The sequence below is a fragment of the Pelodiscus sinensis genome, chromosome 2, assembly GCF_052426305.1.
Source record: "Pelodiscus sinensis isolate ZL-2025 chromosome 2, ASM5242630v1, whole genome shotgun sequence".
NCBI lineage: Eukaryota > Metazoa > Chordata > Testudines > Trionychidae > Pelodiscus > Pelodiscus sinensis.
Genome location: NC_143053.1, coordinates 184063550 through 184084907, shown reverse-complemented (window position 1 = coordinate 184084907; position 21358 = coordinate 184063550). Strand labels below are relative to the sequence as shown.

Here is a 21358-nt window from a genome sequence, read left to right as displayed (position 1 = left end):
TCTGTACTGAACCTATCCAGCTCTCCTTTCAACAGTTCAAGGGGAAAATTCTTCTCTCTGTGGTTTGGAAAGAATTTTGCCCTCAGACCCTTGGAGGAAAAGAGGAAATATAAGTACTGCCCTGTAGAATGGAGAGGAGGATATTGACCTTAGGCTGTATCTTCTCTACGGCTTTTGCAACAGCAGCAAGCTAGACTGTGTCTGTGACACCCTCCACTACACAATCAACCATAGCTACAAAGGGCCCAAAATTATGAGTGCTCCTTTAAGTCAGTGGAGTATTGAATTTACAGCTAATTTAAGGAAGAATGAGACCGCACAGAGCTCCCCTCAACTTTCCCTGGTCGCTCAAACCCTGTCAACCACTCACTCCCCTCACTTGAGACTGTCACTGGTCACTCTAACCCTGCCAGTCCCTCACTTGAAACTGTCCATGGTCACTTGGACCCTGGCTACCTCCCATGCACTGGAACCCTTCCTCCCTCCACCTTCAGCCCGGCGTTCCCCCTGCACGGGGTTGTCACTGCCACTTGCTGCCCCGCATTCCTCCACACCACACACCACTTTTTGACAAAAGTGGGCGTCTGTCCCATTTGCTCTTGCCAATTCAATCATCTGGCAAAACCAAATGGGACAAATGCCCCCTTTGGCCAAAAATAAATAAATAATTAAATGAATCAGGTGGGTTGCGACAGGGCTCAATTTAAAAGGACATATGGTCACCCTAAGGTAAGTCTACATTTGAAACTAACCTACAGTATCTTTTCCAACCTATGCAGGGCCTAGACGGCGATGATGGTTCTGGTCCTGCAGGAAGCAAAGGAGCAAAGGTGAGCTCAAGCAGAGGTCTTGGTCATGGAATGTTCCATCTAATACGATACCAGTCAGATTTGTTTTGTGGAAATTTCTGACACTGTCCCAGTCCCTCCCCAGAATTCGAGAAGCTAATCCCATCCCCATTGTGTACACCTGCATAGCAGGCTTTCTGAATTTGGAGCTGCATGGGTGGTAGTTATCTCCAGTTCTCGACCAGTGGCTCATGGGAGATTGCTTGGTGCAGACACCATTCCCAAGACTCCAGCAGAAAGGGAGGGTTGGATGGAGAGCTCTGTCTCAGCCCTGAGTAAATGGTAACACACATCGGTGTTCCTTTAGGAGGAGCCCTGGGAGGGAACTGCTGCTCAAAAAGGCACCATTCCTTGCTGAGGGAGTAAAGTGGGGAGTCAGTTTACTTTACTGCCATTGGGGATATCACTTGTTCACCTCCCCACAGTGTGCCCAAACAGCTACTCTAGCTGGTATGCCGAGAGCAGAGCCAAGGTTTTTCCCATTCCCTGCTTCATCCAACCAATATGTTCATAGAGGGAAGTACTGGTAAAGCTGCTTCTGTCTATGGTGGCCAGAGAGCAGTAGCAATCTGACAAGCCATAATTTGGTTGAGCAAGAGTATATGGGGAATGGGAAGGACTTATGTCCCCATGATCTATGCTCAGCAAGTAACCAACTAACCCAAAGTTAATATTTATTTGCAAAAATAATTAAATATTATCTTCTAAAAATATAGAAACCATTTACAGTAAAAGATCCAAAGTAAGGGTCAGGTCCAAAGTTGGTAGGATTTTGTGTAGCTCCATTGGAATCAATGGCTAACTCCTCTGTGCTAGTTGATTTGAATCTGTGAACCTCTCCGCAGATATTTGTTTAGTAGTTGTTTTCTTGTTTTGGGTGTGGGAACAGGAAGGGGGAGATTTGAGCAAAACCAGCTTGTGACATGCTCTCGCTCAGTTCCCTTTCGTGAGTAAATGGAGAGATAGCAATGATTTGCTCACAAAATATGTGAAACCAGGGGACCTTCTGAAAAATAATCTGACCATAACATTTTACAACAATAATTCAAAATAAAAAATGGCCCCCATAGTCATTCCAATCATTATGAATATTTATTGCTCAAAATAAACAAAACTCTGCACACAACAAATGGCAATAAAAGGTTTCTGGACACCATCCATTGAAAACTGGATTTCAGAAATAAGAAAGTCAATCAACAGACAATACTATAATCGGTGGGGTTAACAGCCACTGCGGACCCAGGGCTAAAGTGTGGGGAGGGCCTGGCACTGCTGCCTCAGAAGGGGTGAGGCCTCAGGCATAACCGGCATGACCGAAGGCAGCCAGCCCTTAGTGCCACCTGGGCTACCCCCTACAGGCTGCAAAGCCACACAGGGTAGTGCTAAGGCACTCCCACGGCAATTCATAGGGGCCCAGGACTCCAGCTGCCACAGCTGTCGTAGTAACACTGATGGCCTCCAGGAGCTCCAGGCCCCTTTGGAACACCAGTTCCTGAGGCAACTGCCCCTTTGTGTCCCCTGCCTCCCCCATCACTGGTGGACCTGACTATAATATTTTCCAATTAATAAATAAACCAGAGGGGAATAGATGAATGTTGATTTAAGAACTTGCTCCCCTTCATCTACTTTCTTCTGTGTAAAAATTTTCTCTAATTCCATTAATTCTTCTCTTTAAAGACCATAAACAAAAAAAGATTAAAAAGAAGGACAAAGGTTGGGAAGGATGTTTTCCAAACACATGGAAAGAACTTGCAAGTATTCCCATACTAGCTGTTAATATTGATTCACGTCTCACATCAATGTTGAATAGTGTCTCGAGCACAAACAGCACCCTGACTCCTCAATATAAGCGTGCATTAATAATTCCTTTTAGTTCATATGGAAACAAACAGCATGCCAGGTGCCATCTTCCTGCTGTCTTTTGTTTTTAGCAATGTTTCCTGACTTCTTCCCACCAGACTCTTCCATTAAGAGAAAGAGAAAACGCCTTCATAATTTTCTGCTAGGCATACTTTGGCTACATAATTATCTGTTTTTGCCAGTTTGCTGCAGTTAGCCTGAAGTCTCTTAAGGGTGATAATGGCAGCTCCGATAAATATTGCTTCATGGAAGTTCTGAATACATTTTTATTAGTTAAATTACTTAATTCCTTGATTGCTACCTTGGGCTTTTTCTATATGAGACTCTCTTATTTAACTTAAATCTGTTAAAATTACGTAAACTGGTACAAAGACTTATGTCAGTGTTTCTCAAAGTGGGCCACAGGCCCATTCTGAGAACTGCTAATGGGCTGCTCTGGTTTGTTTACTTACTGGCTCCATAGCCACAGACCCTCGCAGCTCCCATTGGCTGCCAGGATCACTTTTTGCAGCCAAGACGAGCTGCAGGAAGCAGAGAAATGGACCTGGGGAGGTCAATTTCAGCCCCTCTGCTGACGGACTCCAGGCTCTTCTGAGGGAGCTCGCAGCCTCCTGGCTGAGCTCCACTACTAGTTTGGCCCTGGTTGCTAGGCTCCACATGCCCGTCTGAGCTCTGCACCCCTAACCAGACTCTGCTGCCGGTCCTGGATAAACTCCTTGTCCTGAGGGCCCTGGCCATCAGGCTACCTGCCCCGGGCCATCAGACCAGCTCCACTACCAGCCCTGGCCGCTGGCCTTCTGGCCCTGCTTCCGGCTGCCACCACCAGTATCCCCCATTTGCTGGATTCCCAGCCACCAGGGTTTTCTGGTTTAGGAGCTCTCTGGTCCAGCAACATCCTGCCAGACCATGGATGTTGCCGTACCAGAGAGTCTCGGACTAGAGAGGTTCAACCTATAGAATCATGTTAGAAAGCCTTTTTGTGTGACTTTCATTTTGAGATCGCTATTTCCAGATTCATAAGAGTAAATTTCCTCAATTATTCCATATGCATGGGACAATCTTGCAAAGGCAGAACGAATTCAGCTGGTTTCTTTAGCTAAAGGAAGAATGTACTTTCACTCTGGCTACGTCGAGACTGCAAGCTTCTTTTGAAAGAGGCTTTTTCGTAGGATACTTTTGAAAAAGCTCTTTCAAAAAAGAGCATCTAGACCACACCCAGTACTTTCGTAAAAGCAAAAGAGCACTTTCGAAAAATGGCATTCTTCCTCGAAAAATGAGGTTGACCGTGTTTGAAAAAACCACCGCATTCTTTCGATTTAATTTCGAAAGAACGCGGCGGCAGTCAAGATGCAGGGGACATTTTTTCAAAAAAATCCTGTAGTCTAGACACACTCTTTGACTGGTGCTCATGAAAGCAATTCTATTTCTTAGCTACAACCAAATAGCAAGCAAAAGACTGAGAAACAATTTCCTTCCTTTGAAAAACATAAACACAACAACAATATTATCCCAAATCTGATCTAACCCTGGAACCAGAATCACAACAGAATTCCACTGAGAAAGGAACAGAACATTTTAATAAAGTAATTAGATGAGGAACAAAACTGTTCAAAATACATAAATCGCAGTAGCGTTAATGGGCAACATGGAATGGTGCCATTTGAGGCTGAGAAATGGCTGCTTTAACTTATATTGACTATCTCTAAAAATCTTTAAATTGTTTTCTGATTTTTTTAAAAAATTCTTCAGTGGCAAGGTAAATAGCAATTTAAGGTCTTTTTTCTTTTTCCCCAATACAAGGGAGAAACTGGTTTCCCAGGATATCCCGGAGCACAGGTACAATAAAATGGCTATTTTTCTGCCTTTGGTATATGATGTTTGTTTTGTGCATGTCTATTTTTTGTGGCTTTTGCTACAGAGATTCTGTCTTTGATTAACTTTTAGGGAGAAGATGGTGATCCAGGCAGTCGAGGAGATAGAGGGCCCAAAGGAATTAGAGGAAAAAGGGTGAGACTAATAAACACTTTTACTTTTGTTGGTAAGTACACGTGAAGGAGGCCTTAAAAAAAGTGTCTAGTTTCTAGAGTTTAGTGGCCCCTAGTCAGAAAGGGATTGAAAAATCAGTCTCATTGTTTTATTGCAAGGTTTTATTGTTTTATAATTTCACTCATTAATGTTCATTCATTTCTATTACTTATGAGGGCCGGTCTATATTGTATACTACTCCATCTTTACTTAAATTGCAGTAGCCTTCTTCTTAACTGGTTTTCAGTGAAACTATGGCCACATGTATACTTATACGCTGGAGATCCATCTTCTGGCTTTTGATTTAGTGGATCTAAAAAACACCCACTAAATCAAACACTGAGGGCACCTCTGGTCAGTGCCAGTACTTTTTGCAGTCATGTGGAATAAGGGAAGCCAATGGGAGTGTTTGCTCCCATTGATCTTCCACTGTGAAAATGATGCCATGGTCAGCTTAAGGTAGGTCGACTCCAGCTATGTTATTTATGTAACTGGAATTTCATACCTTAAGCCAACCTTCCAAGGCTATTGTAGTCCTGGCCTATGCAGATTTTCCTCAGGAATGGATATGTCCCCAGGTCTATCCTCATAAACATTGAATCAATGAATTGAAAAGTTGACTTGCATTTCTGTTTTTAGGGCAATGCTGGTTTTCCAGGTTCAGAGGGAAATCCCGGAGATCAAGGGCCACCAGGACCACTGGTAGCACATTTATAGTTTTTAAAAATAAATACAAACAAATGTTAATCTTGGGATTTGGGATTAATGATGCATTTTGACAATGCTTTTTACAAGAAAATAGAATTCACTGATCCGACATGCCTAGACAAATGCTTCTTGCCCTCAGCTATTCCAAGAAAACCTGCTGGAATCCATGAAATGGCCTGGGTTTAACTGAGGACAGAATTCTACCCTCCACAAGATTTTCTCTTTCAATCCATTTTAAAATTGAGTTAAAAAATTGAAACTTGGATTTTTATTTAATATAAATAATTTTTTCTTTTAAAAAATATACTATACCTGTTTACAATTAAGTCTGAAATTATGACAACTTGCGTTAAGGCCAAAATATACTATAGTCTATTAAAATTATTGAAATACATACTTACAATGTGACATCAATGAGACCACTTCAAATATAGAATTAAAGGGTGCTGCTTTTCCAATTATGCACACAATGGAGGAAAATACCATTTATTTCAATAGTAGTTAGGCACTTTAATTAAACTTTTTACTGTCTGTAATGTTTTATGAATAATATAATATTTTTAGGTGTCTAGTGGATATTCAAATGTGCCTTTCTGCATCTTGAAGCATCTATAAACCATTGAAAATTTGTCCTGTGATGAGAATCTGAGAATTCACTAAATAAACTAATATCCCGCTTGTTTAATAAAGCAATTAGTTGAAATGGAAAATATGGTTTGATAAACATACTTCTGTTTTTTATGCTCTCTAAACATAAGGCAGTTTTAGTTAACTAATACAAATAGTGCTGTTTTGGGCACTTTTAATTGAATTCATATTTCTATCCAAATGTAGTTTGACACAAATCCAAGGTGAAAAAAGAAACATGTATTAACCATATTTCAGTGGTTATACAAACCGTTGAGGAGAAGAATAGCTAGCTCTTAACACAGAGGTTTTTGTCCATAGATTTCAAAACCTTTTGTAAGGGCAGGGAAGCATCATTATCTCCTTTTTATAAAAAAGGAGGACTGAGAAAGAGAGGTCAGCCAGTCCAGGGGCTGAACTAGGAACAGAACACAAGTTTCTTGAATTCTAGCCTACTGTGCTGGCCAATAACCCACCCTGACTCCCTAAAGAAAGAATGAACTTAATTTAGGAACTAAAAATTATATTATTCACAAGTTTCTAAAATAATGAGAAATGCAAAAATTAAGAAGCTGAAGAAATGTATATTAATCTGCATACTTGCTTAAAAATGTATGTAGAGATTGTGTATCCTCCTGGTGCACAAAGAGAAGTGCTAAATTTGGTGTGCAGGCTATCCTGAGTTGCAAAACAACATGTTGTAGTTGTTAACAACCAAGAGAATGAACCTGTCTTTAAGAAGTACAGCTTTAGACCCAAATTAAAACCAATTATGTAAGTTAAGGTTTCGTCAACGATTTTCGATAATGATTAAATTTGTGATTTAAATTTCTTTTAGTTTAATCAATTCTCCCCATTTTGTCCTTACGGGAGGTTGCTGCCTCACACTGTGGAGCAGGATCCTTGTAGGTACCAAGGGATGGGGATCCCTCTGTGAAGGAAGTGGGAGCTGTCTGTTCCATCTGCTAGTTTTATTATTCCCAGGGTGTTTGCTATATGATTATTATGAGGGGTAAATTTAGGGCTGGGTTAGTTTGCCTGAATACAGAAAAGCGAGCAAAAACTGCTAGTAGCTACACATTCACTGATAATTAGAGAGAATACACAGGTTTATCCCTTTAGTTTAAGATTACCTCTGACATGTTGAGTTCAACATTCCTAACTTGACATAGAGAGGTGGGGGGAATCCATTCAGAAAATATTGAAACAAAGAACTTTAGAGTGGATAAAAACACAACCCCCTGAAAATGAGGAGAAAGGGAGGCTGAGTGGGTAGGGGCACACATTGTCCACTCAGGCCCAATGGTATCTGAGGGTATGTCTACACTACCCCGCTAGTTCGAACTAGCGGGGTAATGTATGCATACCGCACTTGCTAATGAAGCCCGGGATTTGAATTTCCCGGGCTTCATTAGCATAAGCGGGGAGCCGCCATTTTTAAATCCCCGCTGCTTCGAACCCCGTGTAGCGCGGCTACACGGGGCTCGAACTAGGTAGTTCGGACTAGGGTCCTATTCCGAACTACCGGTACTCCTCGTGAAACGAGGTGTACCGGTAGTTCGGAATAGGCACCCTAGTCCGAACTACCTAGTTCGAGCCCCGTGTAGCCGCGCTACACGGGGTTCGAAGCAGCGGGGATTTAAAAATGGCGGCTCCCCGCTTATGCTAATGAAGCCCGGGAAATTCAAATCCCGGGCTTCATTAGCAAGTGCGGTATGCATACATTACCCCGCTAGTTCGAACTAGCGGGGTAGTGTAGACATACCCTGAGTGTGTACGCCTCCCAACACTTTAGGTAAACAGAAGCATACCGGCTGTTCTGTTAAATCTGTTTTCTTAGGGCTTGTCTACAACTGCCATGTTTTTTCACCAGAATGCAGCCTTTGGTGATGAAACAGAGGAGACACACTGCAAAGCCACGGTTGGCTACAGTGCTCCTCCATTTCAGTGATGTAATAAAACCATCTCCATGAGAGTCATATGACTTTTTATGCAAAAGTATTATTGGCACGGTGCCAGTACAAACACTGCTAGATTTTTATCATTGTTGTTGGCCTCCAGAAAATGTCCCACAAGGCCTGCCATGATCCCTGTGGTCGTTATTTTGAATCCAGCAGCCATACAGGCATGCTCCTGTCTCCCTCCCCCGGCTTCAGAGCTCCTTTCTGACAACTGAGTGGTTTGTTCTGTTCTGGGAAACAAAGAACAAATCAAGAAGGTGGAATGCTCCTGCTCTCTCCCACAGTAAGAAAACAGAGGAAGCAATGGATTTATGTGTGTGTGTGAGAGAGAGACTCTGTGCTGTGCAGAGTCCAGGAGGGAGACAAGGGCTGATGCCAGGGGTTTTCCATCTCTGCTCTAATCCCACTGACAGAGACCAGAAACTTCAAGATCTCTACCAAGCATTTGTAAATCTCAATTACCCACCAGGGGAAATAAAAAAAACAAATTGAAAGAGTCAGACGAATACCCAGAAACTACTCCAAGATAGGCCCAAGAAAACCAACAATAGAACACCACTTGTCATCACCTATAGCCCCCAACTTAAACCCCTCTAACGCATTATCAATAACCTACAGCCTATACTGGAACAGGATACCACACTCCAAGAGGCTCTGGGGGACAGACCCATAGTCTCCTAGGGTATGTCTACACTACCCCGCTAGTTCGAACTAGCGGGGTAATGTATGCATACCGAACTTGCTAATGAAGCCCGGGATTTGAATTTCCCGGGCTTCATTAGCATAAAGCCGGCGGCGCCATTTTTAAAAGCCGGCTAGTGCGAACCCCGTGCCGCGCGGCTACACGCGGCATGGGCTAGATAGTTCGAACTACGTAGCCATTCCGAACTATCTGTACTCCACGTTCCACGAGGAGTACAGATAGTTCGGAATGGCTACGTAGTTCGAACTATCTAGCCCGTGCCGCGTGTAGCCGCGCGGCACGGGGTTCGCACTAGCCGGCTTTTAAAAATGGCGCCGCCGGCTTTATGCTAATGAAGCCCGGGAAATTCAAATCCCGGGCTTCATTAGCAAATTCGGTATGCATACATTACCCCGCTAGTTCGAACTAGCGGGGTAGTGTAGACATACCCCTATAGACAACTGCCTAACCTCAGGAAGATTCTTACCAACAACCACAGGACATACCACATTAATACCAATCCTGGAACTTTCCCTTGCAACAAACCCCATTGTCAACTTTGTCCACATATTTACTCTGGAGACACCATCACTGGACCTAACCATGTCAGTTATATGATCAAGAACACATATTCCTGTTCATCCAAAAATATAATTTATGCCATCATATGCCAACAGTGTCCTTCTGCTATGTATATTGGACAGACTTCTCAGACACTTCGCCAAAGAATTAATGCCCACAAATCAGACATCAGACATCTTCACAAGGAAAAACCAGTTACTTTTCATTTCAATCTACCTGGATATAGTCTTAACGACCTTACTACATGCATCTTACTTCAAAGAGACTTTAACACCAGAGTACAGAGGAAAACTTCAGAACTTTCATTCATGCTTAAATTTGACACTTTACGAATGGGCCTTAACAAACATGCTAATTACCTTACCCATTACACAGATAGCTTCCCCACTTATCACTCCTGATTAGCCATTCATTGACTCATAAATAGCTTTTCCCTCCCTCACTCCACCTTCTGTACTAAATCTTATTTGTCAGTTTAATAATGTGTTCACTTTTTTCATTGTATTCCTTTGGTATATATGGTCATGCCAATTCTCTTCGAGTATGTCTACACTTGCACCCTAGTTTGGACTAGGGATGCATATGCAGGCATTTGAAATTGCTAATGAAGCGGGGATTTAAATATCCCATGCTTCATTAGCAAGATCTCGCCAGCGCGCTAGTTCGAATCACAGCTGATTCGAACCAGGAAGTGCGCGCCGGGATGCGTTAGTTCGAACCAAGCCCCTTGGTTCGAACTAACGTTACTCCTCATTTTTTGAGGAGTACGTTAACGTTACTCCCTCCCATCACACATGGTGTCCAGGGTCATCTGTAAACAATTACAGTACTGCTATAAATGATTTTTATGGACAGTATAGAAAAAAAAGTACTGACAACCAAACTTTCCTATGGCCACATTCATATGTAGCATAAAGATGGCCAAAAGGAAAAAAGTGAACAATATTTAATGTTTTTATTCATACATCACACAACAGCAATATTATTGTGCTAGGTTAAGCTGCTTATTAGCTGTATCAGCAAGTGGCCAGTGTGAATTTGATTTGTTTTAAAATTTAACTCTTTTTGTGGCAACATCTGGGGACGCATTTTGAAACCTAACACTAGGAAGCACTTTAATTTTTGTATGAGATAAAGACCAGATTTTTTCCCCCGCATTCACTCCTCAATAGCTCTTTAGTGTCTTCTTAATAGTACATTCCCTATAATTACCAGTTTATGAATGAAGGAGAGGGAAGCTGTTCCCTTCCCTCTTTTTTTCATGGGGAGGGGGGGGAACACAACTAACAATCTGCATTACACGGATTAACTTTTTCATTCATCTGTTCCTTTCCATAAATGGGTTAAAGCAAATATTTGTTTAATACTGATACTGTATAAAATTTCCAGGCTCTCTGATTTTTTATAGCCACCTGACTGATATATATAGTATGATATTTGATATATGATATATCTCCTGATATCTGGAGAATAAAATAGAAGGTATTTTTCAATATTCTTTACTTTTGGAAAACAATTTTAAAAGGATGCAGATTAAAATATTACACACATTTCTGGAGGGGCATGTTAGAATAGGGAAGTAATTTGCGAAGGGGGGAACTTTAGAAAGCCTCTCCTATTGGAAAAAAGCTTCAGAGGGATAGCCAAGTTAGTCTGTAACTGGAAAAATGTAAAAAACAACAAATAGTCTTTCAGCGCCTTAATAACTGACAAAACATGTAAATGGTATCATGAGCTTTCCTGGGAACAACTCTCATGGAAAAATTTTTTTCCTCTCCTTTAAACATCTGTCTAAATATCTCGGGACGGGGGGAGGGGTGAGGAGGTTCCAGATAACCCCTCCCACCACTTCTTCCTAGTTCAGGTTTCTTTTGGTGCTGGAGGGCTGGGTATAACACGCTCATAGAGCAAGTTCACCAGATTGAGCTCTCTATCTCCTGGAACAGCTAAACCCCAGGTTCTGGCTGTGAGTGGTGTCCATGGGTATTTTGTTTTTCCTCAGGCGCAAAAGAAAAATAAAAACAATGTTATTTGAAAATTAGTTAGATTCTGGTTGGCTTTCAGCTGTCTTTGAATTTTTTCCTCCCTCCTGCCATTTCAAATAAAATCTTAAAGGGGGAAAAATTGTTGCTTTTACAAAACGTCAGAGTGGCCCAAGTGTAAACTTTTCCTTCTTGCCCTGTAAAGGTGTACTAAATTAAGAATACACGGGGATTTTTCTTCATGTTGGCAAAAAGGCAAACTTCTGTTTTAGAACGCTAGAACTGGAAGGGACATTGAGAGGTCATTGAGTCCAGTCCCCTGCCCTCACAGCAGGACCCTGTACCGTCTAAACCATCCCTAGTAGATGTCTGTCTAACCTGCTCTTAAATAGCTCCAGAGATGGAAATTCCACAACTTCCGTAGGCAACTTATTCCAGTATTTAACCACCATGACAGTTAGGAATTTTTTCCTAATGTCCAACCTAAACCTCCTTTGCTGCAGTTTAAGCCCATTGCTTCTTGTTCTATCCTCAGAGGCCAAGGAGAACAATTTTTCTCTCTCCTCCTTAGAATCATAGAACCATAGAGCTGGAAGAGACTTCAGAAGGTCATCAAGTCCAGCCCCCTGCTCTAGGCAGGACCAATCCCAACTAAATCAACCCAGCCAGAGATTTGTCAAGCCAAGACTTAAACACCTCTAGGGATGGAGACTCCACTACTTCCCTAGGTAACCCATTCCAGTGCTTTATCACTCTCCTAGTGAAATAGTTTTTCCTAATATCCAGCCTGGACCTCTCCCCCCACAACTTGAGACCATTGCTCCTTGTTCTGCCATCTGTCACTACTGAGAACAGCCTTTCTCCATCCTCTTTGTAACCTCCCTTCAGGAAGTTGAAGGCGGCTATCAAATCCCCCCTCACTCTTCGCTTCTGCAGACTAAACAGACCCAACTCCCTCAGCCTCTCCTCGTAGGTAATATGCTCCAGCCCCCTAATCATTTTGGTTGCCCTCTGCTGGACCTCTCCAATGCATCCACATCCTTTTTGTAGTGAGGGGCCCAGAACTGGACACAATACTCCAGATGTGGCCTCACTAGAGCCGAATAAAGGGGTATAATCACATCTCTGGATCTGCTGGCAATGCTCCTCTTAATGCAACCTAATATGCCATTAGCCTTCTTGGCTACAAGGGCACACTGTTGACCATCCACTGTAACCCCCAGGTCCTTTTCTGCAGAACTACTACTTAGCTGGTTGGTCCCCAGCCTGTAACAATGCTTAGGATTTCTTCTGTCCCAAGTGCAGGACTCTGCACTTGTCCTTGTTGAACCTCATCAGATTTCTTGTGGCCCAATCCTCCAATTTGTCTAAGTTTCTCTGGACCCTATCTCTGCCCTCAAGCGTATCTGCCTCTCCCCCTAGCTTACTGTCATCTGAAAACTTGCTGAGGGTGCAATACATCCCCTCATTCAGGTCCTTAATAAAGATATTGAACAAAACCAGTCCTAGAAGTGAACCTTGGGGCACTCCACTAGAAACCGACCGCCATCCTGACACAGAGCCATTGATCGCTACCCGCTGGACCCGGCCTTCTTGCCAGCTTTCTATCCATCTTACCGTCCATTTATCCAATCCACATTCCCTTAACTTGCTGGCAAGAATATTGTGGGAGACCGTATCAAAAGCCTTGCTAAAGTCAAGGTATATCACATCCACTGACTTTCTTATGATGAGCCAGTCACCTCATGATAGAAGCTAATCAGATTGGTCAGGCATGACTTGCCCTTTGTGAATCCATGCTGACTATTCCTGATCACTTTCCTCTATTCCAAGTGCCTCAAAATTGATTCCTTAAGGATCCCTTCCATGATTTTTCCAGGAACCGAGGTAAGACTGACCGGCCTATTGTTCCCTGGATCATCCAAGGAAGACCAAGGACAGGGTAGGCCCACTGCTTAGTGAGGAGGGAGAAGCAGTAACAAGAAACTTGAAAATGGCGGAGATGCTCAATAACTTCTTTGTTTCGGTCTTCACCGAGAAGTCTGGAGGTGTGCCTGACGTAGTGAATACAAGCAGAGAGAGGGTAAGTTTAGAAGATAGGATACACAAAGAACAAGTTAAAAATCACTTAGGAAAGTTAGATGTCAGCAAGTCACCAGGTTCTGATGAAATGCATCCCAGGATACTCAAGGAGCTGATAGAGGAGGTATCTGAGCCTTTAGCTATGATTTTTGAAAAATCATGGCAGACAGGGGAGATTCCAGAAGACTGGAAAAGGGCAAATATTGTGCCCATCTATAAAAAGGGGAATAAGAACACCCCAGGAAACTACAGACTGGTCAGTTTAACGTCTGTCCCAGGGAAGATAATGGAGCAGGTAATTAAGGAAATCATATGCAAACACTTGGAAGGTAATAAAGTGATAGGGAATAGCCAGCATGGGTTTGTGAAGAACAAGTCATGCCAAACTAATCTGATAGCTTTCTTTGATAGGATAACGAACCTTGTGGATAAGGGAGAAGCGGTGGATGTCATATACCTAGACTTTAGTAAGGCATTTGATACAGTCTCGCATGATATTCTTATTGATAAACTAGGCAAATATAACTTAGATAGGGTGGGTGCATAATTGGCTGGATAACCGTAGTCAGAGAGTTGTTGTTAACGGTTCTAAATCCTGCTGGAAAGGGATAACAAGTGGAGTTCCTCAAGGGTCTGTTTTGGGACCCGTACTGTTCAATATCTTCATCAATGATGTAGATATTGGGATAGAGAGTACGCTTATTAAGTTTGCAGATGATACCAAACTGGGTGGGGTTGCAACTTCTTTGGAGGATAGGGACATAATTCAAAATGACCTTAGCAAGTTAGAGAAATGGTCAGAGGTAAACAGGATGAGGTTTAATAAAGAGAAATGCAAAGTGCTCCACTTAGGAAGGAACAATCAGTTCCATACATACAAGATGGGAAGCGACTGTCTAGGAAGGAGCATGGCGGAAAGGGATCGAGGGGTCATAGTGGACCACAAGTTGAATATGAGTCAACAGTATGATGCTGTTGCAAAAAAAGCAAATATGATTCTAGGTTGTATCAACAGGTGTGTTGTAAGCAAAACTCGTGAAGTCATTCTGCCGCTCTACTCTGCACTAGTTAGGCCTCAGCTGGAGTACTGTGTCCAGTTCTGGGCGCTACATTTCAAGAAAGGTGGAGAAATTGGAAAAGGTACAGAGAAGAGCGACAAGAATGATTAAAGGTTTAGAGAACATGACCTATGAAGCCAGGCTTCATGAACTGGGCTTGTTTAGTTTGGAAAAAAGAAGATTAAGGGGGGGACATGATAGTGGTTTTCAAATATCTAAAAGGGTGTCACAAGGAGGAAGGCGAAAATTTGTTCCTCTTGGTTTCTGAGGACAGGATAAGGAGTAATGGGCTTAAAGTGCAGCAGGGGAGGTTTAGATTGGACATTAGGAAAAAATTCCTAACTGTCAGGGTGGTCAAATATTGGAATAAATTGCCAAGGGAGGTGGTGGAATCTCCCTCTCTGGAGATATTTAAGAACAGGTTAGATAGACATCTGTCAGGGATGGTGTAGACGGAGCTTGGTCCTGCCTTGAGGGCGGAGGGCTGAACTCGATGACCTCTTGAGGTCCCTTCTAGTCCTATTATTCTATGACTCTATGATTCTATCCTTCTTCCCTTTTTGAAGATGAGCACTACATTTGCCTTTTTCCAATCATCCGGGATCTCTCCCGATCTCCACAACTTTTTAAAGATAATGGCCAAAGACTCCGCAATGACATTTGCCAACTCCATCGGATGCATTAAGTCTGGACCCATGGAATTGTGTATGTTTAGCTTTTCTAAATAGTTCCTAACCTGTTCTTTACCCACCAAGGGCTGTCCATCTTCATCTCATCTTGCGTCACTTAGCGCATTAGTCCGGGAGCCGACTTTCTCTGTGAATACAGAGGCAAAGAAAGCATTGAGTACTTCAGCTTTCCCCACATCAACTGTCACTAGGTTACCTCCTTCATGCAGTAGGCGCCCCACAGCCTGTCTGATCACCTTCTTCTTGTTAACATGCCTGTAGAAACCTTTCTTGTTATCCTTCACATCCTTTGCCAGTCACAATTCCAATTGCGCTTTCGCCTTCCTGATAACCCCCCGGCATTCTTGAACTATACATTTATATCCCTCCCTGATCATTTGTCCAAGTTTCCACTGTTTGTAAGCTTCTTTTTTGTGCTTACGTTCACCAAGGATTTCCCCTGTAAGCCCCTGTGACACCCTTTTAGATTCCTAAAAACTGCTATCATGTCCCCTCTCAGTCTTCTCTTTTCTGAACTAAACAAGCCCAATTCTTTCAGTCTTCCCTCATAACTCATGTTTTCAGACCTTTAATCACTTTTGTTGCTTTTCTCTGGACCTTCTCCACATTCCTCACATCTTTCTTGAAATGTGGTGCCAAGAACTAGACCCAATACTGCAACTGAGGCCTAATCAGTGCAGAGTAGAGTGGAAGAATGACTTCTCATATCTTGCTCACAACATTCCTGTTAATGCATCCCAGAATCATGTTTTGCAACAGCATCACACTGTTGACTCATATTTATCTTGTGGTTCACTATGACTCCTAGATCCTTGTCTGCAGTGTTCCTTCCTAGACAGTCGCTTCCCGTTCTGTGTGTGTGAAACTGATTGTTCCCTCCTAAGTGGAGTACTTAGCATTTGTCCTTATTGAACTTCATCTTATTTACCTCTGACCATTTCTCCAGTTTGTCCAGATCATTTTGAATTATGACCCTATCCTCCAAAGAAGTTGCAACCCCTCTCAGCTTGGTATCATCTGCAAACTTAATAATTGTACTCTCTATGCCAATATCTAAATTGTTGATGAAGACATTGAACAGAACCGGTCCCAAAACAGTGTGGAAACCCACTTGTTATACCCTTCCAGCAGGATTGTGAACTGTTAATGACTATTCTCTTGGGACTTTTATGACAGAAGAAAGGTTCAGAGACCCCTAAAGTTAGAAAAAAAGTCCTGCAAATGTTTTCAATAGATTTAACTCAATGAGGAGTACATTTGGCATAGCAAAGAAAGGGAAAAGGAGAAGGAACTGGATGGGGAGGAAGAGAAAGGATAAATGTTTTGGCTGGAAGGCAGTGCAGAATTTAATGGGGGGATTTGTTTTACCTACTTCACATCTCGGAGGGGACAAGGCTGAAAGGGCAGAATTCCAGCCTCATCCCCCCTCGGAATGTGGCAGAAGCATGAGGCAGCATGGGAGGGAGGGGTAGAGTGATAGGGAGTGGGGTGATTGGGAGGGGTGATAGCAAAGAGTTCAAACCCAGAAAATTGAGACAAAGAGGAGCAGCTCCTGCTAGCCAGCAGCTGGTCAGAGGGAGCCTGCACTGGAAGAATCCCCCTCTTTGTCCCTGCCCTGGGAATTGTAGAGTCCCGGAAGGTGATCTGCATCTCAGAGTTTGTCCCAGGGTCAAGAGGGAGGAAGCTGGTTTTTTGTATTTTGTTTTTATTGACATGAAAATGTTTTTATGGATTTTATGAACAGGTTGAATTTTATTTCTTTTTTATGGACTGTCTGTAAATTTACTGATGGTTGGCAAGCCTGACAGTGTTACTGTCCCGTCTCCCACTCTCCCATATTCCTGTTCCTGACTCTCACATACACTCCCCCCCCACACATTTTAGTTGGAAAGCAGCTGACAGTCTAATAGGATGCCAGTGGAGCAATGGGATTGAGAAACCTGAATTATGTAATGCTGTCCCTGCTCAATGAGGCCTTGCAAACCCTTCCCAATGCACCCTGCAGCCAAATGCACAGTTGGATAGCTACCCACAGTGCACTGCTCTTTGTGGCAATGTGTGAGTGCGCTGTGGCTACACAAGGAGCATAGTGTGGATGTGCAACAGTAGTTTTAATTAAAGTGCTTTAATTAAATGTACCATGTTTTGGTGGGAAAAAACCACCATGGAAGTGTAGACATAGGCATATTGTATTGTGTACTTACAGAAAAAACTGAATAATACTTTGTTTTGAAAAGTCAGTTTAGGTTCCTATTCTACACCCACAGTTCTCTAAGGAGGGTCTTGCAGGTCAGCCAAATACAGTTGGGCCTACTGAGCAATCCGGGTTGGTACACAAGGTGCTATACTCAGCACTCAGTTTGAAAAGGGAAGAATTGTGGGATTCCACCCTAGAGAGTCAAAGGCAAGAGGCCTGTCATCTAGCAGGGTTGTACTCTAATACTGAGAGGTGTTGAAGTGCAGCTATATCTGAACCGTGACACCCTCTACAAGCAATAGCTTTGGAAATTAATGTAATCCTGAGTGATGCCACTTCCCAGCAGCAGCAAGGGTATGTCTAGACTGAATCCCTCTGTTGGCTGAGAGATGCAGATTAGGCAGGTCGACATTGCAAATGAGGCAGGGATTTAAATATCCCACGCCTAATTTGCATAAAAATCGCTGCCATGTTTTGCTGAGTCAGCACTTTGTTGGCAAAAAGCGGCAGTCTAGAGGGGGATCTGTCGAGAAAGAAAGCCTTTTTCGACAGAACCCTTATGCCTCCTGCAAGGAGGTTTACAGGATCTGTCAAAAAAGACTTTCTTTCTTGACAGATCCCCCTCTAGACTGCCGCTTTTTGCCGACAAAGTGCTGAGTCAGCAAAACGCAGCAGCCATTTTTATGGAAATCGGGCACGGGATATTTAAATCCCTGCCTCATTTGCAATGTCGACCTGCCTAATCTGCATCCCATTGTCAACAGCGGGATGCAGTCTAGACATACCCCAAATGCTGGATTTAGGCAACATGCCGGAAAAAGGTTTTGGAGAAAGTAGGTCAAAGTAATATCTTCATCTCAACTGTGAATCAGTCTACAGAAATCCATGTCGAGAAGTATTCTAGACAATCACATGGAAAGTCATAAACAATTGACAAGAAAACAACACCTGTGCACTAACACAGAAACGCCTGAATTTTTATAGGGCCTTTCACCATCATTAGACATATATTAAGTATGTTCCTGCTCTGAGCCTGTGTGTGTGATTTTTCTAACTCTTTGTTAATTTTGTTCCAGGGCATTAAGGGACCAAAAGGCACCACAGCCATGTCAGTGCGTAATCCTCTCTTTTGTAAAATCTAAATGCATGCTATGTGTAGTTAAGTTTCAGCCCCCCCCCCTTCCCCATTTAGAAGCATTGACTGTACAGTTTGCTAAAAGCTTCCTTTCTTCATGTACTTGTTGAAGTATAAACAATTACAGCCCAATGTGAAGTAAATAACCAAGGACTTAGAAACAAATTTTGAATATGGATTTAAGGCAAACATTTTGCAAACAATTTAAACGGTAAAACTTCTCAATTATGTGATTTGTACTAGTTTACAAAACCACAAAAGGGAATTAGAGTTAAACTCTGCCCTTTTATGTGGGTGTGCTAGAGTCAGGATAGAGAAAGGAGCTTTGACCCAAGCACAAACTTCTCCAGGGTAAAACAGCAGAGCAGGATCTCTCTCTAGCATCAAAGAGAGATGTTGGTCTGTGCAGCACATCCCCAAGTGGGTGGGGTCTGTGACAGACTGACAGTATCTTGGACAAACCTTATGAAAGTAAGATCAAAAGTTATTTAAATTAAGTTTACTAACTTTGGAGTTTATTGAACTGAAAACATGCCATTGTATACATTTTGCTGTGGGATTGTATAATTTCTCAAGGAGATTACATCAGTCATCTCTGGAAAATATTGGGAACTTCAAAGTGCTTTGAGGGATAATATGTTTGCAGTGGATTTCCTAGCCAGTACTTTGGGAGGAAGAAAATGCAAAGAGAGGGAAGAATTTGCAGTCTCCTCCTTCCAGCTACTTTCTAGAAATTGCACTTCACACACATTGTCTCCCAAAGCCCTTTGAACTTCCTAATGTTTTCCAGAGGTTGCAATAGGCTATGTCTACACTTGCCCTTGGTCAGTCTCCTAGAGAAGTCACTTACAATTCCACAATAACACACACAGGTTGTTCTTCCATGCTTCAACACTTCAGTTAGTCTATAAGATGCCACAGGACTCCTCGCCACTTTTGCAGATTCAGACTAACACGGCTACCCCTCTGATACTTGACACACACCATTGCATTTTTAATGTAATGGACCCCAAACTATTAAATTGAAATCAACAATGTTTATCTTAATTCCATAAGCGTTGTCCATGATATTGCAGATCTGTCACAACTTTGCTAGCTGAGACACACGTCCAACATGAGTAAAATAACTCAGCAGTCAATAGCATGAGCTTACTGGGGGCACCTGCTGCTCCTTTTCCACGGTGCAGAAACATGCCCCTCATAGAAGACTGTTGTCCTCTGCTTGTACAATCCTGCTGAGGCTGTCAGGATCCTTGAAGGGGAGGGTGACGCCAGCACCTTCTCCCCTCCTTCAGCAGTACTGGTCAGACCAATGTCTGTCCCATGATCTTGTAGATTTAAATGCACAGGTACATTATGCAACATGAAACAGATACATTCTAAGGTTAAGTGTCCAGTGAAATCTTTATAGGAAACTTCAGCTATAGGGTTTTAGGGTAAGATCCTGCTGCCAGATACACCAGTGCACATCCTGAGTAACTGACTGGAAGGTTGTTCTTCCATGTGAGTGTAGGGGAGCTCAGGATGTGAGACATGATCCAGTTCCCATGGAGCCAATGGAAAGAATCCCATAGATTTTCCAATGAGAGCTAGATCTGGCTCTTAGCCCTTAACCATATTTTTATTTTTCCTCCCACAGCCTTGTGAACTTGTTAATTTCACACGCGAAAATTGCCGTAAGTACCGGGCTTATCCCCCCCTCCCCCCCCTGCTGGAATGTGCATCGCCACAAGTTTTAAATAGAAACATGCTGGGCAACTCAATGGCTTAGAGACTGAGCAACCATCCCCCCACTTCCCTGTAGAACTGACCCTTCCAGGCAAAGCCTGGGTCATCTTGATGGGCAGGACAAGATTCCCTGAACTGCTACTGCATGTGCTGTTCCATGGATAAATACAATGTGTTAGTCTCTTGGGCTTCCTTGCACTTGCATATATTACACTCATATACAAATGTAAAAGGGACATGCACGGTGTCAGTACAGAATTCAGCCCATCTGTTTCACACACAATAATGCTGTCAAACTCACCAGGGAAACTGTAAAATTATAAACTTAAAAAAATCCAAAACGTCTGGTAGCACTTTAAAGATTAAAAAAACATGTAGATGGTATCATGAGCTTTCGTGGGCACAGCCCACTTCTTCAGACGATTGGACTTTTGAGTTTAGTTTTCCCTTTGATATTTTCATACTCTCTGCTCCTTGTTTCCCACCCCCTTCCATTTTTTCCCTTCCCTCCTTTCCCTTCTCCCCTATTTATTTTGGGTCTGCACATTCTATACTCAAAACTCCGGTCATCTGAAGAAGTTGGCTGTGCCCATAAAAGCTCATGGTACCATCTACATGTTTTGTTAGTCTATAAAGTGCTACCAGACCATTTGTTGTTTTTAAAGTTTATCCTGAACAGACTAACTTGGCTGCCCCCTGAAGCTCTAAAATTATAGAACATCACTGGCTATGTCTAGACTACAATGATCTATCGGAAAAAGGTACACAAATTGCGCTCCACAATTTGCATACCTTTTTCTGGGTTTTTTTTTTTAGAAGAGGCTTTTCTGAAATTTGGCCCATCTACACTGGGCCAAATTTTGGAAAATCCTGCTCTTTTGGAAGAGCCCTTCTTCCTCGTGGAAGGAGGAAGACAGAGCTTCTGAAAGAGAGCATCTACTCTTCCACAAAAAAAAGCGGAAAAGCAGACGAGTTCCCTGGATGTGGCAGCGTTTTTCCAGGATATCTCTGGTACATAGTCTAGATGTAGCCTCCATGTCAACCATGCCTTTGAAAGAGGAAAAAGAGATCCATGTGCTGTCCCACCCAATTTTACCTGCAAGCCTAACCTTCATTTCCTTTGTTTGTTTAGTGTACAGTGCACTGTAAACCTCAGATTCAATTCAGCCATACTACCACCAAGTAGTTATTCCC

At 42.7% G+C, this 21358-nt stretch overlaps 1 protein-coding gene across 1 annotated transcript in view; it reads left to right on the top strand.

Moving 5' to 3' along the window:
• The window catches only part of LOC102454802 (collagen alpha-4(VI) chain-like), a 105143-nt gene that overhangs the window by 73485 nt on the left and 10300 nt on the right, over window positions 1–21358 (top strand). Inside the window, exons 27-32 of the mRNA XM_025183551.3 lie at window positions 780–830; window positions 4509–4544; window positions 4653–4715; window positions 5373–5435; window positions 18378–18413; window positions 20076–20112. Coding sequence (XP_025039336.3) covers window positions 780–830; window positions 4509–4544; window positions 4653–4715; window positions 5373–5435; window positions 18378–18413; window positions 20076–20112 — 286 coding nt within the window. The remainder of the gene's footprint in view (window positions 1–779; window positions 831–4508; window positions 4545–4652; window positions 4716–5372; window positions 5436–18377; window positions 18414–20075; window positions 20113–21358) is intronic.